This window comes from Falco biarmicus, chromosome 9 (genome assembly GCF_023638135.1).
Source record: "Falco biarmicus isolate bFalBia1 chromosome 9, bFalBia1.pri, whole genome shotgun sequence".
NCBI lineage: Eukaryota > Metazoa > Chordata > Aves > Falconiformes > Falconidae > Falco > Falco biarmicus.
In genome coordinates this window covers 27,264,499-27,280,680 of record NC_079296.1, presented here as the reverse complement: position 1 = coordinate 27,280,680, position 16,182 = coordinate 27,264,499, and the positions used below count along the sequence as shown (strand labels likewise).

The window sequence follows — 16,182 nt, the reverse complement described above, 5'->3', positions numbered from 1 at the left end:
CCCCATCCCAGCCACCCCACAAGGCGCTGTAACACTGGGAACGGCGTCTGTTATGACATCCTCAGGAGCAGAACGTGGCCCTGATTAAAATTATGTGGGCAGGGGCAGCAGAAGTGCTCCCCTGGGCACTGCCTGTCCTGCTGTGATGGATTGGGGAAAGGTCTAAACTGATGGGATTTCCATCTGCCTGAGACAAAGCGCTGCGCCAAGCTGCGGCAGGGTGGCCAGGCCCGGGTGGAGACTAATGAACATCCCCAAACTGTTGCCAAGCCCTGAGGTTTGCGTTTGCCTGCAGCGAGGAACAGGGTCTCTTTGCAGATGCGATCTCCTCCCTCGCAGCACCAAGTCCCCGTGCACCGAGCACCCGCCATGGATTGTGCAAGAGGCATCAGAAGCTGCGCTTGGTGTTGGTCCTGTGGAGGGTAAGGGCAGCTCTTTGCATGGGTGATGAGTTGTGCAACAGGTGAGGCTGGGGTGGCCTGGATAACGTCCCCTGTTTGGGGACTGGCCTCCGAGAGCTGTGGCTTGGAAATGATCAGTCTGAGGCTGGAGAGGTTTGGGGGACACGCTGGGGTTTTGTGGCAGGACGCTGTGGGGAGACGAGCTTCCTGCCTGCGCAGGGGTTGTGTGCAGGCAGGGGAACGTGGGGTGCCCTGCAGACTCAGGGTGCCTCTTCTCCTGGTGTGCTGCCTGTCCTCCTGCCTACCCTGGATTTGCAGCTCAAGACTGGCTTTGCACAGATCAAAGAATGGGGGCATCTCTCATCTCAGCTTACCTGGGTCTCGCCTGCCCCCCAGCTTGGAGCGTGGGGGGGATTTGGAGGTAATCTTTGCAGACGGGATGCTGCTGGCTAATTATAGTGGAACCTCTTCCTTCATGGGAACCACGGCAAATTGTCCCTCGAGCCCAGGCAGCGATGGTACAAATCTGCTGCTAATTAGACTTGAAAGTCCTCCCGTGAGCTAAGGCGCAGGATGGATATTTGATTATTAACATATTTATTTCTGAGCCTCTCAGCAGGTCTTGCACTGGGAGGCTGTACTCTCCCCCCGAGTAATTGCTGGGCACATTTATTCCTCTCAAGACTACTTGGGGGCTCCAGGGGAGGGGGAGCTGTTCAGCTCTGTGTGGTCTTTTTTGGGAGTGTCTCACAAAGATGAAGTGTGGAAAAGATATCTTGCTGATGCTGGGAAGGTCCCAGGTGGGAGCATGGGCCCCAGGCTCTCCTCTGTGCCTCCTGCCAGCCCTTCTGCTGGGTGAGATGCTCCTGACCCTTGTGCCCAAGCGGGAAGCCAGGGATGTCTTCTCCTACCTGCTCCTGGGCCCGTGGGCTCCAGGGTAGGGCAGTGGGGGGCTGAGGATGACCCAGCAGTGCAGAGCTGGTGCTGAGCTCTGCAGCCCAACCCAAAGCCGCCTGCCACGGCACCCCCAGGGAGAGCATCCCTCCCTCTGGTGGAGGCAGACAAACTGCAATGGAAACACTGCCTCTGAAACAACCAAAAATAGCATTTCTGTCCCCAAAATGTCAGTTTAAAAAAGCAGTCTCTGGGGGCCCCCTGGGCTGGCAGTGGGCTGAGCGGGTGCCCTGGAGATGCCAGGTGGGCGGCCCTGCTGCCCCGTGGGGCCGGGATTGCAGGACAGGGAGCTGGAGGGCTGAGCCATTGCTCAGGATACAGGTGGGGAGAGGGTCAGTGCTGGCATGGGGAGCCATCAGCCCGGCCATGGGCTGCGCAGTCTTGGGTTGAGGCTGGAGAAAGGTGCAGGTGGGCTGTGGGCTGTTGGAGGGGCAGTACTAATCTTGTACATCTCCCCTGCCCTAAGCCCCCCGGGTTCCCCCGCAGCCAGGTTGTCAGACATCCAGGGGTTTCAGGCTAGTGCTGGTGCTGTGTGCCTGGGGACAGGCAAGGAGCTGTGGGTCAGGACCTCAGCCCCATCTCCAGCATCGCTTTCCTCTCCTTCCCTGCCTTGTTGCTGCGTCTCCCTGTGCAGGAAGGCTCTGAGCCAGGGAACGTGGGGCAGGTGCCTTGTTGCAGCACTGGAGTTATTAATAGCAGCAAACACTTGGTCTTCAAGCCAAGTCCATCTTGGGGGAGATACCTGCTGTTTGAAGTATGTTTCCCCTCCCCAGGATCCCTTGGGTGCCTTCTCCCTCTCTGGCTGGGTGACTGAGTGTGCCCCACTGCCTGACCCACAGGCAGCCCAGTGCTGGCTGTACACATGGGAGCTGCAGTCACATCCCAACCCATCCCCACTGCGCTTCCTCCTGTCACCATGCTGAGCCGGAGCTGTTGGCGGCCGAGGGAGCACTGATTGCAAGGAAATTAGCCTAGTGCAGTCTCCCATTTATCAGAGGCCAACCTGTGCATGATTGCACGGGGCTTGTTAATTTGTCACCATCACTGTGGCTTGGTGTGGGGCAGTGAGTGTGGCTAGGCTGGAGGGATGCCGAGGGCCATGCCGTCCCCTGGAGCAGATCTGGGAGCGGAGCTGCCATCACTTGTGGCCAGGCTGAGATTTTTCCCAGCCTTGCAGTTCAGGAGACCCTGGTGAGGCTTGGAGTGGGACCTGGGACAGGCCTGTGGATGCAGGATGCTGTGCGGGGAATTGAACCCTTGCTGATCCCTGTGGGGTGCCATGGGCGTGGAACCGGGTGGGCATCTGAGGGGCAAAAAGATGCTGGTTCTATAAGGATAAGGAGATGCTGTGGCTGTGTTGTGCCCAGCATGAGCTGTGCACCCCCAGCTGGCAACATCCCCGCTTCCAAAAGCTGTGCTCTTTTAGGTCCTGGTGGCTGTGCTGCTCTCCTGCCCAGTATATCCTGGGTGCCCCCAACATTGCTGTGCTTTGCAGACCAAAAAAGCTCAGAAATGGCCCAGATGCTCCAGGCAGACTGTGGTGTCCTTAATTACTGCTGCAGTCTCAATGTGGACAGTCCTATGACCAGGGCCAGGCTCAGGGCCTGGCTCTTTTCCCTTCCCTGTGCCTCAGTTTCCCTGCAGATGTTGATGCTGGGTTTTGCCCTTCCTTTACAGGGTATGGAGGGTCTTGGGGTGCACCCCAGGAGCCTGGATGGGAGCCTGTCCCTCCTGACGTGTCCCCTCCTCCCCACCATTGCTACCCTACTCGTGGGGGCGATGAATTATTCATGCCCTGGCAGGCGGGGGTGTCTTGCTGCTGAGCACAGAGAGCTTTTCTGTGTAAATCCCTGAAATATTTAGCAGAACTGACTTAAAAAAATACAACTTGGGAGGAGTTAGTGCCTCAGCATAACCTGGAGAGCTGGGGGCCATCACAGGCAGTGATGGATGTACCAGGATGATCCTTGGGGGGCTCTGGCCCCAGTCGTTGCCCACCACCCACCACCCAAATTGCTGGTGAAGCGTACGTCTGACTGTCCAACCAACCACCAACAAGCAGGGTCTTTCTGCTTGTTTCGGCCATCAGATGATGGGGGTGCCCCCATCCTTTCCCTGCATTGCAGGGGTCCTTTGGAGCCTGGTGCTGGGCTCAGTCTGCTGGCTGGGGCATGTCCTCATCCCCAGGCCAGTGCCACCAGAGCCAGGCTGCTGCCTCATTGCCCACTGCGTGCTGGCTGCTGGCAGGTCGGCACTGCGGGACCGATGCACAGTGTTGGGCTGGGCTCCTTCCCTGGCAGTGCCTTCCCGAGCAGACGGATCACATCACATGCATTTTTTAACAAGATCCATCGGCTGAGAATGAGCCGAGCTGTCGTCGCAGGTTTGTGATCAAAGCCAGACGTGCCCTGGCAGCTCAGGGGAGGGTGGCCCTGCACGCCACCTCTCTCCATCACATGGCCTATTTATGGAGCTTTTATCCTGGCAGAGCAGGTTGGGGATCCAGCAGTGTCACAGGTTGCAGGTGTGTTGCCCCTGCATCCCTGGAGGTACTGGGATGGCCAGTGCCCTCCTGCCTGGCATGGTGTGGCGATTCCTGACCCAGCCATAATGCAGAGCTGGTGCTGCTGTTGGTCTTCATACACCTCAAAATTGTACCTTCTGCTGGGAGTCAGAGCAAGATGGGTTTGCTGGCAGCCAGGGTGAGGTAGGAAAGGATTTGTGCTTGTCCTGGGGTGTGTTTTGGGCCAGGTTCACAAGGGAGCAAGAGGAGGTAAGGGATGCAGGGAGTTGTAGCTAGCTTTGGATGATGAGGAGGCACGTGGAGCCTGATGGCTGTGCCACGGCAGGGCTGCTCTGTGAGGCAGCCTGGGCTGCCAGCAGCTCTCTCTTGGCCTTCACAAGAGTACCTGTTCATGGATGCTTTCTGCACCTCAGCAAGGCAGGAGCCATGTGCTGCCCGAGGCTTTGTACATCACAGGGCCAAACCCTGGAGCCTATGGCTGAAGGCACTGCGGGCTTATGGTTAAAGTACATTGTGCCTCCCAGGCTGCCTGTCCTGCTCTGAGCTTTCCTTCCACCTCCTTGCTCCAGTCCCCCTTGCCTCCCCCACCAGTGGGGTGGTGGGCACCTGCGGTGGGCCCATGCAGCACGGTTGTTCTGTGTTTCCCTCGGCAAGCACCAGCAGAACCTCCGGGCTGCACACCTGACAGCACATCCCATGTCTGAGCCGCTGCAAATCCTGCCTGCTAATAGCTATGCAAATTACCTCATTAGCTGCCTTATTTATTTTCTCTGGCATTGTGTTTTCAGCACTTCCCTGAGTCCAGGAGGCTGTGGGTCCCCAGGGCTGGAAGGAGCCAGGAGCAGCAGTGGGGACCCGCACGCAGGGCTGGCTGTATGGAGCTTTTCTCTGCGGATGGCAGCGGTGTTTGGCTCCCACGGAGCCACCTTCCCCAACGTGTGGTGTGTCTGGGACCAGGAACTCATGGCTCCTGCAGTCCTGGCTGCCAGGATGCCCCCCTCCTCATCCCTAGATGTGCCCTGGCTCTGGGGTGAGTCTTGCTGAGCCCTCCCTCCAGCCAGGGGCTGCCCTGTTCCCACCAAGCAGCCGTGGGTCTGGTATTGGTGGGATGTGTATGCCCTCCATCTCCCCGAAAAGGTGACAGCTGGATTTAGGGTACAGAGAGAACACGGCATCTGCCCAGTCCCTGCGGGCCTGAGTGGTGGCTTGAGGCCTGGCACAGGGCTGCAGGGTGCCCTGCATCCTTCCCACCCTGATTGCCCTTCCTCCTTGAGGGAGATGTTGGCAGATGCTGTTGTAGGGGTCTGCCCTCTGCCAGCCCCAGGATGACTTCAGTGAGCCCCCAGGTGCCCTGGTCAGGGTGGCCCTGGGCTGGAGCCCTGCTCTGGTCCTGCCCCTGGGGTGTGTAGCCCAGGCTGAAATACTTTGAAGCCCAGGCACCATCCAGGGCTGGCACAGGCAGGAATGGCCCCCCCAGCACCAGCCCAGCATGGTGCCCCTTGGGGATGTCCCAGGGTGTCCCTGCCCATGCTGGGTGTGCACACAAGCGTGTGGTTGTCTGCAAGGGTGGCTGTCTTCTGCTTGCATTTTCCAGGGTGATTCACATGCCCACAACACCTGTGACAGTGGGATGAGCTTGAACGGGCACCAGGGGACCCACAGACAAGTGCCAGCCCTGAAGACCTTGTTCCAGCCACCCAGGGGGCTTGTCTGTGCCGTGCTGAGCCACCTGCAAGCATTGTGTCTGCTCCCCTGCTTCTGTTTATCTTTTCTTTTCCCCATTCTCTTTGCGGCTGCGCTAATGAATATTTCATGGTCAGGAACCAGTGTGAATTCCCCTGGTGCTCCCTGCCCCCAGCGCGCCCGTGGCAGGTACCAGCCCAGATGCTGGTGGCATAGGAAGGATGTGTCTGCCAAGAAACCATCTCAGGAGAAGAGGACCTGAGCAAGGAAGGAAGCAATGGCTCTGGTGTGGACAGCTGTGTTGTGTCCCCCTCCACAGTGGTGCTGTCACTGTCCCTTCAGCATGCAAAGGAGCGCCAGCGGATCGTGGTGGCTGTGCACGGGTGGCTGTCACGGTTCCCGTGTGTCCTTGAACACGCGTGCATGGCCTTCCTCAGGTGGCCACGCTTGCTGCGCGCTCCGACACAACCGCACGTGTCCCCTCCAGTCCCCCGTGTGCCATCAGCCGCCGCAGACGTCTGAATGAACCATGTCCCCGGCTCACCTCCCGGTGGCCCCGCCGCTGCCGCTGTGCTGTACCGGGGCTCCTCTTAGCGTCAGGCGGCAGCAACGGCACCGCGGCACGCGCACACCGTGGGCCCGCCCGGGGCACCGCGGGGACCGTGACACCGTGCGTGGGTCGCGTGGGCTGCACCGGTCATCCGGGGCTCCTGTGCGTCCAAGGCGGAGGTGCCCCGGCACAGCCCGCAGGCAAGCGGCAGGGATTTGGGTCAGGGAAGCGGTGGGCAGTGTTGGTCTCCAGTCTCCCTGAATTTGCCCTTTACACCCGACAGCAGGCAGCGGGGCCCAGTGCAGGCTCGGCACTGGGAGGTGTGGGGCAGCAGCTGCCCTTGCCAGAGCACATGGGGGGAACAGAGCTGGAAGCAGAGCCTGGAGCTGTGTTCTTCCTCCTCTCCATCGCACAGCTCCAGCGATGCTGTGTCCCCTTAGACACAGATGCTCTGGGGGCACAGGCTGGCTCAAAATATCCCTTTGGGATATGATGTCCTTTGCTGTGTGAGGCACTGTGGGGACTGGAGTTCCCCTGAGGATGGGGCAGGGGCTGGGGGACCACTGACCTCCTCGTTGGGGAAGCAAGTTTGGGAGAACCCCAGGGTGGGCAGCAAGATGGGAGGCTGGCGGCATGCACCCTGCAGTGGCACCTGTGGTGCCTGCAACCCAGGTGACATCGTCAGCAGGAAAGGTGGTGTAAGGGTGGGCTCAACAGCCCTGCTTTGCGGCTTGCTTGATTTCTGCTGGATTCCTGCTTGTCTTGTCTTGTCAGGGAGGAGGTGGGACAGTGACCGAGTGGCTTTGTTGCCCTTCTGCAAGGGCAAGATGTGCAGTCCCTGGTGCCTGCCTGGGGAGCATGTGCTTGGAGGGAGCCTTGGGATGGGAGCAAGCTCATGTCTCTGTGCAGTGCACCATCCTTGCAAAATACCTGCTGCAGGTTGCTGGGTGCAGGGGGAAAGGACAGCCCCTGGCTCAGCCCAGGTGGTCCCTATGAGATTTTGGGTCTGTGTCAGTGCATAGTGGCCTTTCTGGAGAGCCATGGGCCAGCCCAGAGGGGTGATGCTCTGTAAATCGCTCTTCAGTTTTGGACTGGTTGTAGCACCTGGGGATCCTGGTGAATAGCCAAGCCTGGAGGTGGGGTAGGTGACATTGGTGCTGGGCTCTTCTCTCCCACCATGTCCCTGCAGGTTGACATGGGATGGACTACACAAGCTGATGGGTGTGGGAACATGAGCTCCCCTGTCCCACATGGCTATCGTGACCAGGGTGCACAGGATGACACATGCATCTCCTGCCTGCCTGCCGGGACATGCTGGGATGGAGCAGCTTTCCCAGCCAAGTGGGATCTGGCTTCCAAGTGGCTGGATTGTGGTTTTGGGATGAATCTGCAAACGTTGTTTGCTGTCACGTCCTGTGGGCTCTGGCACCCTCCTGTGGCTGTTATGCCACCTCTCCCGCATCCCAGTGGCTTTTAGGATGCTGCGACTGCCTTGGGCTGAGTTGTGCTGGCAGGTCCCCACGGTGATGCTGTGGAGCTGTCCCTCTCTCCCAGCAGGGGGGAGCTCTGTGTTTGCAGGATTTGGCTTTGTATCACACAGCTCAGGGGATCTGATCGTTGCAAGAAACTGTCCCAGTGTGTTTGTGTTGTGGGTCTGAGCCAGGAGCAGGGCTCCTGGATATTGTAGTTATCTAGGAGTTGCATGGAGTTATCTTTATAGATGAGGATCCTAAACCCCTAACCTATCCCCAGAAGGTGGCAGGGGGGGACTGTGCACTGCTGGCAGTCCCCAAATTTCTGAGCTTTTGGCTGAGGATGAGTGGTCCACAGGGTGTAGGTTCGGTCAGGGTGCGGCATTCACAGGCTGTCCTTACATCTGTGCCTCTGTGTCTGCTGAGCTTCCTGCTCTGCCTTGGCTGGCCTGGGCTGGCCCCTTTCCTCTGTGGGGTCAATGTCCCTTGCAGCCTTTCTCTGGCCCGGGGCTTTGTGGGTGTATTATTGTAGGGTGGCGAGTCCCCACTGTGCTGTGTTGTGCCTTGCTGTAGTGTGTCTCCAGACCTGGCTCAGTCCTGCAGTGACCAGTGCAGCATCCCCTGGTGCCTGTCCCCCCACCACCCTGGGACACTGTCCACCATGGGGTGTGTGTGGGTCACTGTCGGGGGCCAGGTCATAGCCAGCATAACAGACAGGGATGGCTTGGTTTGGAGGGGATGGCCCTTCTTTTAGGGACCAAGGGGTGAGGCTACCCCGTACCAACCCCTGAGGGTGCTCCTGCCCCTTCCTTTGGGGCTCCTTGTTGAGGCATTGGTAGGGACTGGGCAGGCGGACTTTTACTGGCTGGATAATGCCTGCACCCCCTTTCCCGTCCCTGAGGGAGAAGAAGCTATAATTTCCATCAGGTCCCTTTTTGTTCGCTTCCTCCCCCATTAATAAGAGATGAAGCTTATGAGATAATAGAGCCTAGATGGATGCAGAACTGAGAGAACCTGCTGGTGTGGGGTGTGGATGCGATGTAGAGAGGGAACTGCAGCTGGGAAAATGAGACTTGGGGAAGGGATGTTGTCTTAATTCGGCACAGAGCATCTCAGGCTGGCTCTGGAGCAGGGAAATCCCACCACCGCCATGCGCCAGACTCTCTTCTGGCTCTGACATACTGTGCAAGCTAGCAACTCACTGCCAGGCTGAGCTTTGGAGGGAGCAGCTCTCAGCCTGGGTGGTCTGGGACTGGGAGTCTGTCTCCTGTTCCTCCCGTCCTTGCACGGATCCTTGTCTCCTCCCCTGTGTGGAGCCGGTGGGAATGGATGCCCGGGATGCAGAATGCTCACCGTGCTGGAGGGCTGATGCTCGGGGATGCAGGATGCTTGCAGTGCTGGAGCGCTGTTGCCACAGGGATGCAGGACACTTGCAGCACTGGATTGTTGATGGCCGGGGATGCAGGACACACACAGCGCTGGCTGACTGGAACAGATAATTGATGCCTGGGGGTGCAGGATGCTCACAGCGCTCTGTAGTGGAAGCAGAGGGCTGATGCCCAAGGATGCAGGATGCTCTGGGTGCCGGCTCCCCTCCGGAAGGAGCATTCTTCCCTGCTCTTGGAGAGAGGCGGCCCTGGGATGCAGCAGTGCCTCATTGGTCAGCGGCACCTGTGGAGTCTGCGGGTTGCCATACCAACCTGCCTCTGGTTCCCGGCCAGCCGGGGCGTGAAGTGCCGGGTCGAGCTGGTGGCAAGGGGCGGACCTGGAGCCAGGGGCAACCCGAGGCTCTGCCAACCAGGGAGACATCCATCTGCCTCTCCCGAAGAGCTGGCTGGCACTGCTGGGCTCCCCAGCCCTGAGCATCCCCCTGCCACTACTCCCCACCTCTTCCTGCAACTTTGCTGCACGGAGGGGGCTGGTGGGCTGGCACGGCACTAGGGGGATCGCTCGGGCACCTCGCTCCCTCTCTGAGCCTGCGGTCAGCTTTTGTGAGCCTAAGCCCTGGGAGGGGCATCGCCACTAGTCCCCCGGCCCCTCTGGATTGCAGCCAGCCTGCACAGGAGCATCCCAGCACAAAACTTCCCAGCTGGCTGCCTGCCTCCTGGGAGCGGGGCCTGGCGGCTGCCGCGCTACCAAACACTGCCTGTGCCCTCTCCACTGGGCTGGACCTGCCGCCGATGCCCGCAGGCTTGCTACAGGCGAGGAAGGCTCGGTCCTCCCCCGGGCATCGCCTGCTGCTCGCAGGAGCTGGTGGGCTGTTTGCCAGCCGGGAGGGGGTACAGCTGGGTCCCTCCCCAGCGCTGTGAGCGGGAGCCATGAGCCACTGCCAGCAGCGCTGCAAGAGGCAGCTGGGCCGGGTGATCCGCTTCTTCTACCAGTTTGTCACCGGGACCCTCTCCCAAGGTAGGTGCTGCTCTGGAGGGCACAGGGGCTCTGTTCTGTGGGAGGGGGTCTCTGTCTGGTAGGCTCTGTGGGGTTATTTGGGGAGGGGATGAAATGCTGTTTAGGTGCTGAGCAGTGCTGAGCGATTCAGCTCCAGGTGCAGGAGTTGCACTGGTCTCCATGTGGGGCAAAGCTGGAAATGCTTATGGGAGTCAACGAGAGCCCCTGAAGGTCCCCTGTGGACCTGGCGTGACAGGAATGTTTTATTATAATAATGTCCCCATTATAATGGGGAGGGGACTGGTGTAGAGTGGAATGTGGAAAAACTGCTGTGCAAATAAATTGCAGCTGCTCCGACCCTTCCCTGCCATGCCAGGCATCAGCCTCCTCTGAGGCCAGGGCTGCACCCTCCATCCCTCCGGCTGGAGAAGCCCTGGGTGTGCCCACGGGCTGGGGCAGGGACACACCCTGGTGCCCGCATCCACCCGTGCTCGTATCCTGGGATGCCACCTGGTACTGGAGCTGCTTGCCGTGTGCTCCCGGTTTGCTGTCACAGCCGTACCAGGACCTGCATCCCTCTGCCAGCCCTTCTGTGGCCCAGCCAGCTGGCCAGGACCCTCTCTCCTGGGTTTGAGCCCAGAGCCACCTTCTGACTCAAATGGACACATCTTGGAGGGGTTGTCATGTGCCTGTGTGTTCTGGGATCCTGGGTGCCCTGCTTCTGTCCCTGTCCCTGTGCCCCCATGCTGGAGGCTGGTTGCCCTCCCCATGGGGATCCTGAGGCTGCCCCTCTGGGCTACGATGGTGCTGGGGAGAGATGCGCCGTGCCGGGAGCATGGGGAAGGCCTTGTTGGGCCAATGTGGCACTGTCACACCTTGGAGCGGGGCTGGGACTTGCACCGCCTTCACCAGGACCCAGCCTCCCCAAAAAAATTATCCCAGGCTCTGTCCCCTGCTGACCCAGAGGAGCCCCTGGGTCTCCCCGGCCTGCACCCATCCCTGGGGCCAGAGGATGGTGGGGGCAGCCTGTGGATGTTCTTGGCGCAGCACAGGGGGCTGGGACATGGAGCAGTATTTGCCCTGTGGGCCGTGCCCAGCTGCCATGCCACCTCCCTACCCGTGGGGACCTGAGCCCTGCGATGGAGGGTCCCCCCACAGCGGGGCACAGTCCCCCATGCCCAGCAGCGTGCCAGGCTCCAGAGGCTGTGTGTGCCTACAGGCAGCGCTGGGTCCATCCCCGCTAGCTGGCTCCATCAGGAATGGGCCAGCTAGCCCGGCATGGAGGGGACAGAGGATGAGTCAGCTGAGTCTGGCTCCGGGTGTGAGTGTCAGAGCTGCAAGTCGTGGAGTGGGGTGGGAAGGGGACCTTGGGGTGCTCCCATCCCCATCACCTGCAAGGATGTCCTGCAGGTCTTTGTTCTGCTGTCCTTGGCTTTGCAGCTGGGCACTGTGGGGCTGGATCTGTAGCGAGTGTCCCACTGGGACTGGGTCTCTGGGCTGGCCATGTGTGGCGCTGGGCAGCCCCAGGGGTGCTGCCCATGCAACCCTGCTGGGTGTGTATGGGGCTGTGATGGGCGTAGAGGGTACGGCTGGTAGTTGGGCACCAGCTACCACTGCTCACCCTCTCCTTGGTGTACTCCCATGCTCTGGGACAGGCTGAAGTGGGGTGAAATCCAGAGCCAGGCAGCTCTGTGCCCTGCTAAGGCTCAGAGCCTGGGATTGGGAGTGGGATGTGGGGCTTGCACAGGCTTCTCCCCTCTGCAGCAACCCCTCCTCCCCAGCCGCCACTTCAGTCCATGTGGCACATGAGTCACCAGGATGCTGCCCCCATCCAACCCCTGTCCTCCCCCGTCGGCCCCTTTTGGAGAGCAATGAGCCCCTCTGCCCTCCCTGCATAGGTGAAGGAGGTCCTGTGGAGCTCACCACAGAGGGCCCTGGGTGCCTGGCCAGGCGCGCCCCGGGGTGGGGTGCCCTCCTGGCTGGGTTCCCTGGGGAGCTAGCCAAGGACGGGTCGCCGATGGGGGGGAAAGAGAAATGACTCAATCAATTAACCAGATTAAAACTGTGACTTCATCTCCCAAAAATAGCATTTCGCCAATATTTTAATGTGCTTATTAATAATCTGCTCGCGCTCTGATTAGCAGCAAGGTAATAAGGGATCAGCTGTAACCTAAATTTAACTCTCCCTAATGGATGATGGCCCCGAGAACCAAAAAAAAGGAGAGGCTCCTATCCATCAGGCTGGCCCCTGCAATGGGTCGACAGTGCCCAAGTGGCCTGGGCAGGTGCTGCCCAGCTGAGCCCAGGGACTATCACCTCTGCTGTTGCCCAGCGGTCCTATAGCAGATTTTGGGGGGATAGTGCCCTGGCATCCTGCAGCACCAAACTAGGAGCACCCTAGGGGCAGCCACAGGGGTGGCTCCCAGGCAGGGCAGTGCCTGGCCATGGTCAAGGTGCATGGTCCCCTCTGGAAAAGACAGGTCCCTTGGTGATGGGTGACTGCCCTGCTCCCTCCCCATTTGCTCCCATCCCACAGCAGGGGACAGTCCCCCATGCCCAGGTGCTGGCAGTGCTGGGAGGATGGGGACAAGTACCAGCTACCTGGCTGTGGGTGTTGCCCTGTGCATGCCTGTGGCATGGAGCTGCTTTTTGGGCAAGAAAACATGCTCCTGGGCACTTTTATTTATACCCGGCTGGTGGCTGGTGGAACGGTTCATTTTGGCCAGGTCGCAGAGCTGCACTGCTGCCAGCACCAGAGAGCCGGGGCGGGGGTGGCTGCGTGAGGGATGTTTCACGGCTGTTATTGTCACAGCCCAAGCTGGGACAGGCAGCGTGGACTCAGTGCCAACCTGGGCTGCCCATCTTGGCGCAGCTGTACCTGGGGCAGCATTACAGGGTCTGCTGCCCTCCCCAGCACTGAGCCACGGGTACATGCTGGGGACACTTTGCCACCCTGTCCTGTGTCCCCTGTGAATGCTCAGAGCAGCCAGTCTTGCAGGAGAGAGAAGAGAGGAGAGGAGAGCCCTGAATGCCTGGGTTGTGTGCCCTGAAATGGGCACAGCTGGGATGATGCTGGGCTCCTCACCCTACACCTGGGTGGCCACCTCCCCTGGCAGTAGATGCAGAGGTGGGGATGAGACATCTTGTATGAAAAAGGTGTCAGGGTGAAACGCTTTGGTCCAGCATCTTCCCCAGCTGCGTGTCCCACAAGGTGGCTGATGGGGCTGCGATGTGGTCCAGGGACTGGAGGTGTCTCAGGCACGGGTGCAGCTAATCCCGTGGGGTTTGGGGTGTGTGAGGAAGTGTGCCCAAACCCACAGTGGCACTGCCCAAGTGCACCTGGCATTGCAGAGCAGGAACCGGGCTGGTCGGCTCTGACTCCAAGCTGAGAAAAGTGGATGCTGATCCCAGGCATCCCTGGGAGGTGCTGTGCTGGGGCACAGGGAATGAGATGCCAGCACCTCTCTGCCCGACCCAGCTCTCTGGGCCAGCAGGGCTGCAGAGACACCTTCCCTCAAGGCCCGGTGTCTGGAGCAAGGACAGGCACAGGCATCTCGGTGGAGATCCTGGCATCCACCAATCCTGGGCTGCAGCACCATTCCCTGGAGGGCCCCATTTCCAGGACTCCCAGCTCCTCCTGTGGGGTGGCAGCGAGGGGCTGAGCTGTGAAGGTCCCGGGGTCATCAGTGAACTCAGAGCAGCCATCAGGCTGTGGCAGTGCCTTGCTGGCCCCATGGCATGGAGATGCAGCCACATGTGTAGCGAGCCCCATCTGTTCTCTGCCCCCTGCTTCCTTCCCCTGGCTGATGGTGCCACTCTCCCCCCGGGCCGGGAGGGTTATTTTTAACTGTTTGCCATGTGCTGCCTGAGCACAATTAAGGTAATTGGTTTGGGAGCCTGGCTCTCACACAATGCTCCCAATTACTTGCCTGCCTGCCCGTGCGGCCCCCCGCCTCCCTGCCCGTGGTGGCCGGCTCCTCCGGCGGGCCGGGACAGGGCTGCCCCAGATAGCGTGGCAGGACTGGGCAGGGGGCGCGAGCAGGCACAGGGGATGGAGCCATGGAGAGGACATCCCTGCACAACGACAGCCTGCTCTACGCCTCCCTGATTGCCATCCTCCTTCTCATCTCCTATTGGTTCACCACCCGCTGCTTCAAAATCATCAGCGGCATTGAAGGTACGGGGTTGGGGACATGGGGGGACAGGGTGATGCTGGCCTGTCCTGTCCCCTTCCACAAGCCAGGTGGCGAGGAAAGCCGGGCGCTTGGTGTCGGAGAGCGGGATGGGAGACCCCCTCTCTGGGACACCTCGATCTTCTCCTCAGTCACTTTATTTGTTTCTCCTGGCCCTAGTCCTGCTCCACCATGTGGGAGAGCAGCCAGTGGCAGCCATGGCCAAGCCACGACACTGCCCAGGGCTGCTCCGGGGTTATCCAGCTCTGCCATGCTGCTGGTGTCTGGGTACCGCTGCCCCTTGCTGCGGGATGTGGATGCAGATGGGCTCCGCGGTGCCTCCCCCACTGTGGGGGTGCCCGGTGCCGGTGCTGGGGACTCAACCTGCATTTTGGGGCTCTTGGTCCCTTTGGGCATGACCTACATCTTTGCTCCTCAGCTGGTGTGTTGGGGAGCTCTGGGATGTGGTAGGGGTCCTGGGGTCCCGGTGAAGAGTCTCTCCGAGCCATGCTGCAGTGGGATGTGTGTGCTGGGGGCTTTGCAGGGTGAGACCCCCAAGGAGAGGAGCAGGCAGGAGAGGTGGCACCAGCACCATGTGTCTGGGGATGTGCAGGGTGTCTCCTGCCCAGGGCGTACGTTTCTCCATCCATCTGCGTGACCTCTCCCTGAATGGCTCAGCCAGGGCCTCATGGCTCTTCCCGTGGCATGGCCAAAGGCTGGCTGGCTGCAGGGGCGAGGAGCCACCCCTGGGAGTGATGCCCCTTGGTGTGGGACGGGGGGCAAAGCCCTGTCCCACTTCTCATGGGGTGTTTATGTTTCGGATGGCCTTTCGAGCATCCTTTGCAGGCAGCTGCATGAGTGAGCCCCATGTGGGGTTCTGTGTGTCTCCTCCATCCTGAGGGCAGGTCCAGCTGGAGAAGCATCCCTTGGGACCTGGGAGAGCTGAGGAGGTGGTCCCCTGACACCCCCAGCCTGTCTGGAGCTACCCTCAGTGGGAGGGAATGTGCTCTGGGCAAGAAACCCTGGTGACTTTGCGAGTGCTGGGAGCTGGACTCTGGCATGGTGTGTGGCGCTGGGACATGGGACTGGCACCGGGTGCCTGTGCTGATCCTGGTGGGATCGTGTGTTGTGCTGGCAGTGAACAGTGGAGGGCTTTTATTAATGGCTCCAGCGTGGAAATGAATAATCCTGACATACCGGCCAGCGGGTGATGTATTGCTGCTCTGCCGGGGAGGCCGGCTGGGACAGGACAGGCATGACGGCAGGTGGGGAAGCTGTCACTTGGTGGCTGACCTGCTGCTGCACCCTTTGGCCCCAGCATCCCACAACGCTGGTAGAGACATGCTAGGTGCTGATGACGGTCTGCTCACATGGGCTGAGCAGGTTCGCTTTGCAGAGGGGCTGCCCCAAACCCTCTTTGCTGGGACAAGTCCTGGCTCAGGCTGGAAGGGCTCCTCTACCGCTGTGTCTGGCCAAGATTAGATTGCATAAATAGCTCCATGGCGTGTGGAACAGGCATCGGCCCTGGGAGCAGCTGGATGCTTGAGGAGAGGATGGATTGCAGCTGGGGCTCAGCAAGAAAAATGGCTTTAAAAATGCAGTTGATGTCAGTGGGAAACTTCCTTCTGGAGTGCAACAGGTCTGTGTCACCCTGTCGCTCGGGGGCAAAGCTGGGAGCCAGCCAGGTGAAATCCAGGCTCAGTGCCTGGAAACTCACCTCTTTCCAAGAAAAGGAAATGTCAGGTCTGAAAACTTCCAGCCTGAGGGATGTTTCCCCAGGGAGGACTTACAGCTCTCTCCCCAAGCCGCCTCTGATGCATCGCTGGCACCTTCTGCTGGCATCACAGCCTTGTGAGCACGCCCCAGGCAGGCAGAAGATGCTGAGCCTGGTGGCAAGGAGCCACTAGATAGCCAAGCCATGACATGACCTGGGACTGAGCCACCAGCCCTCTCCATCCCCTGCCAGGGGACAAACCTGCAGCCTCCTAGGCTGGGAATGGGGGCCTGGGGGCTGGTGTGGGGCAGCCCTGCTGGGAGCTCT

General features: G+C 60.2%; 1 protein-coding gene across 3 annotated transcripts in view; it reads left to right on the top strand.

The window, feature by feature from the left end:
• The window catches only part of KCNIP2 (potassium voltage-gated channel interacting protein 2), a 46,570-nt gene that overhangs the window by 11,030 nt on the left and 19,358 nt on the right, over nucleotides 1–16,182 (top strand). Inside the window, exon 1 of one of the 3 annotated variants that reach the window (XM_056352539.1) lies at nucleotides 9,773–9,990. The exons of the other annotated variants lie outside the window; for them this stretch is intronic. Coding sequence (XP_056208514.1) covers nucleotides 9,903–9,990 — 88 coding nt within the window. The 5' untranslated portion in view covers nucleotides 9,773–9,902. Of the gene's footprint in view, nucleotides 1–9,772; nucleotides 9,991–16,182 lie in introns of those variants that run through there. 3 annotated transcript variants of the gene reach the window in all.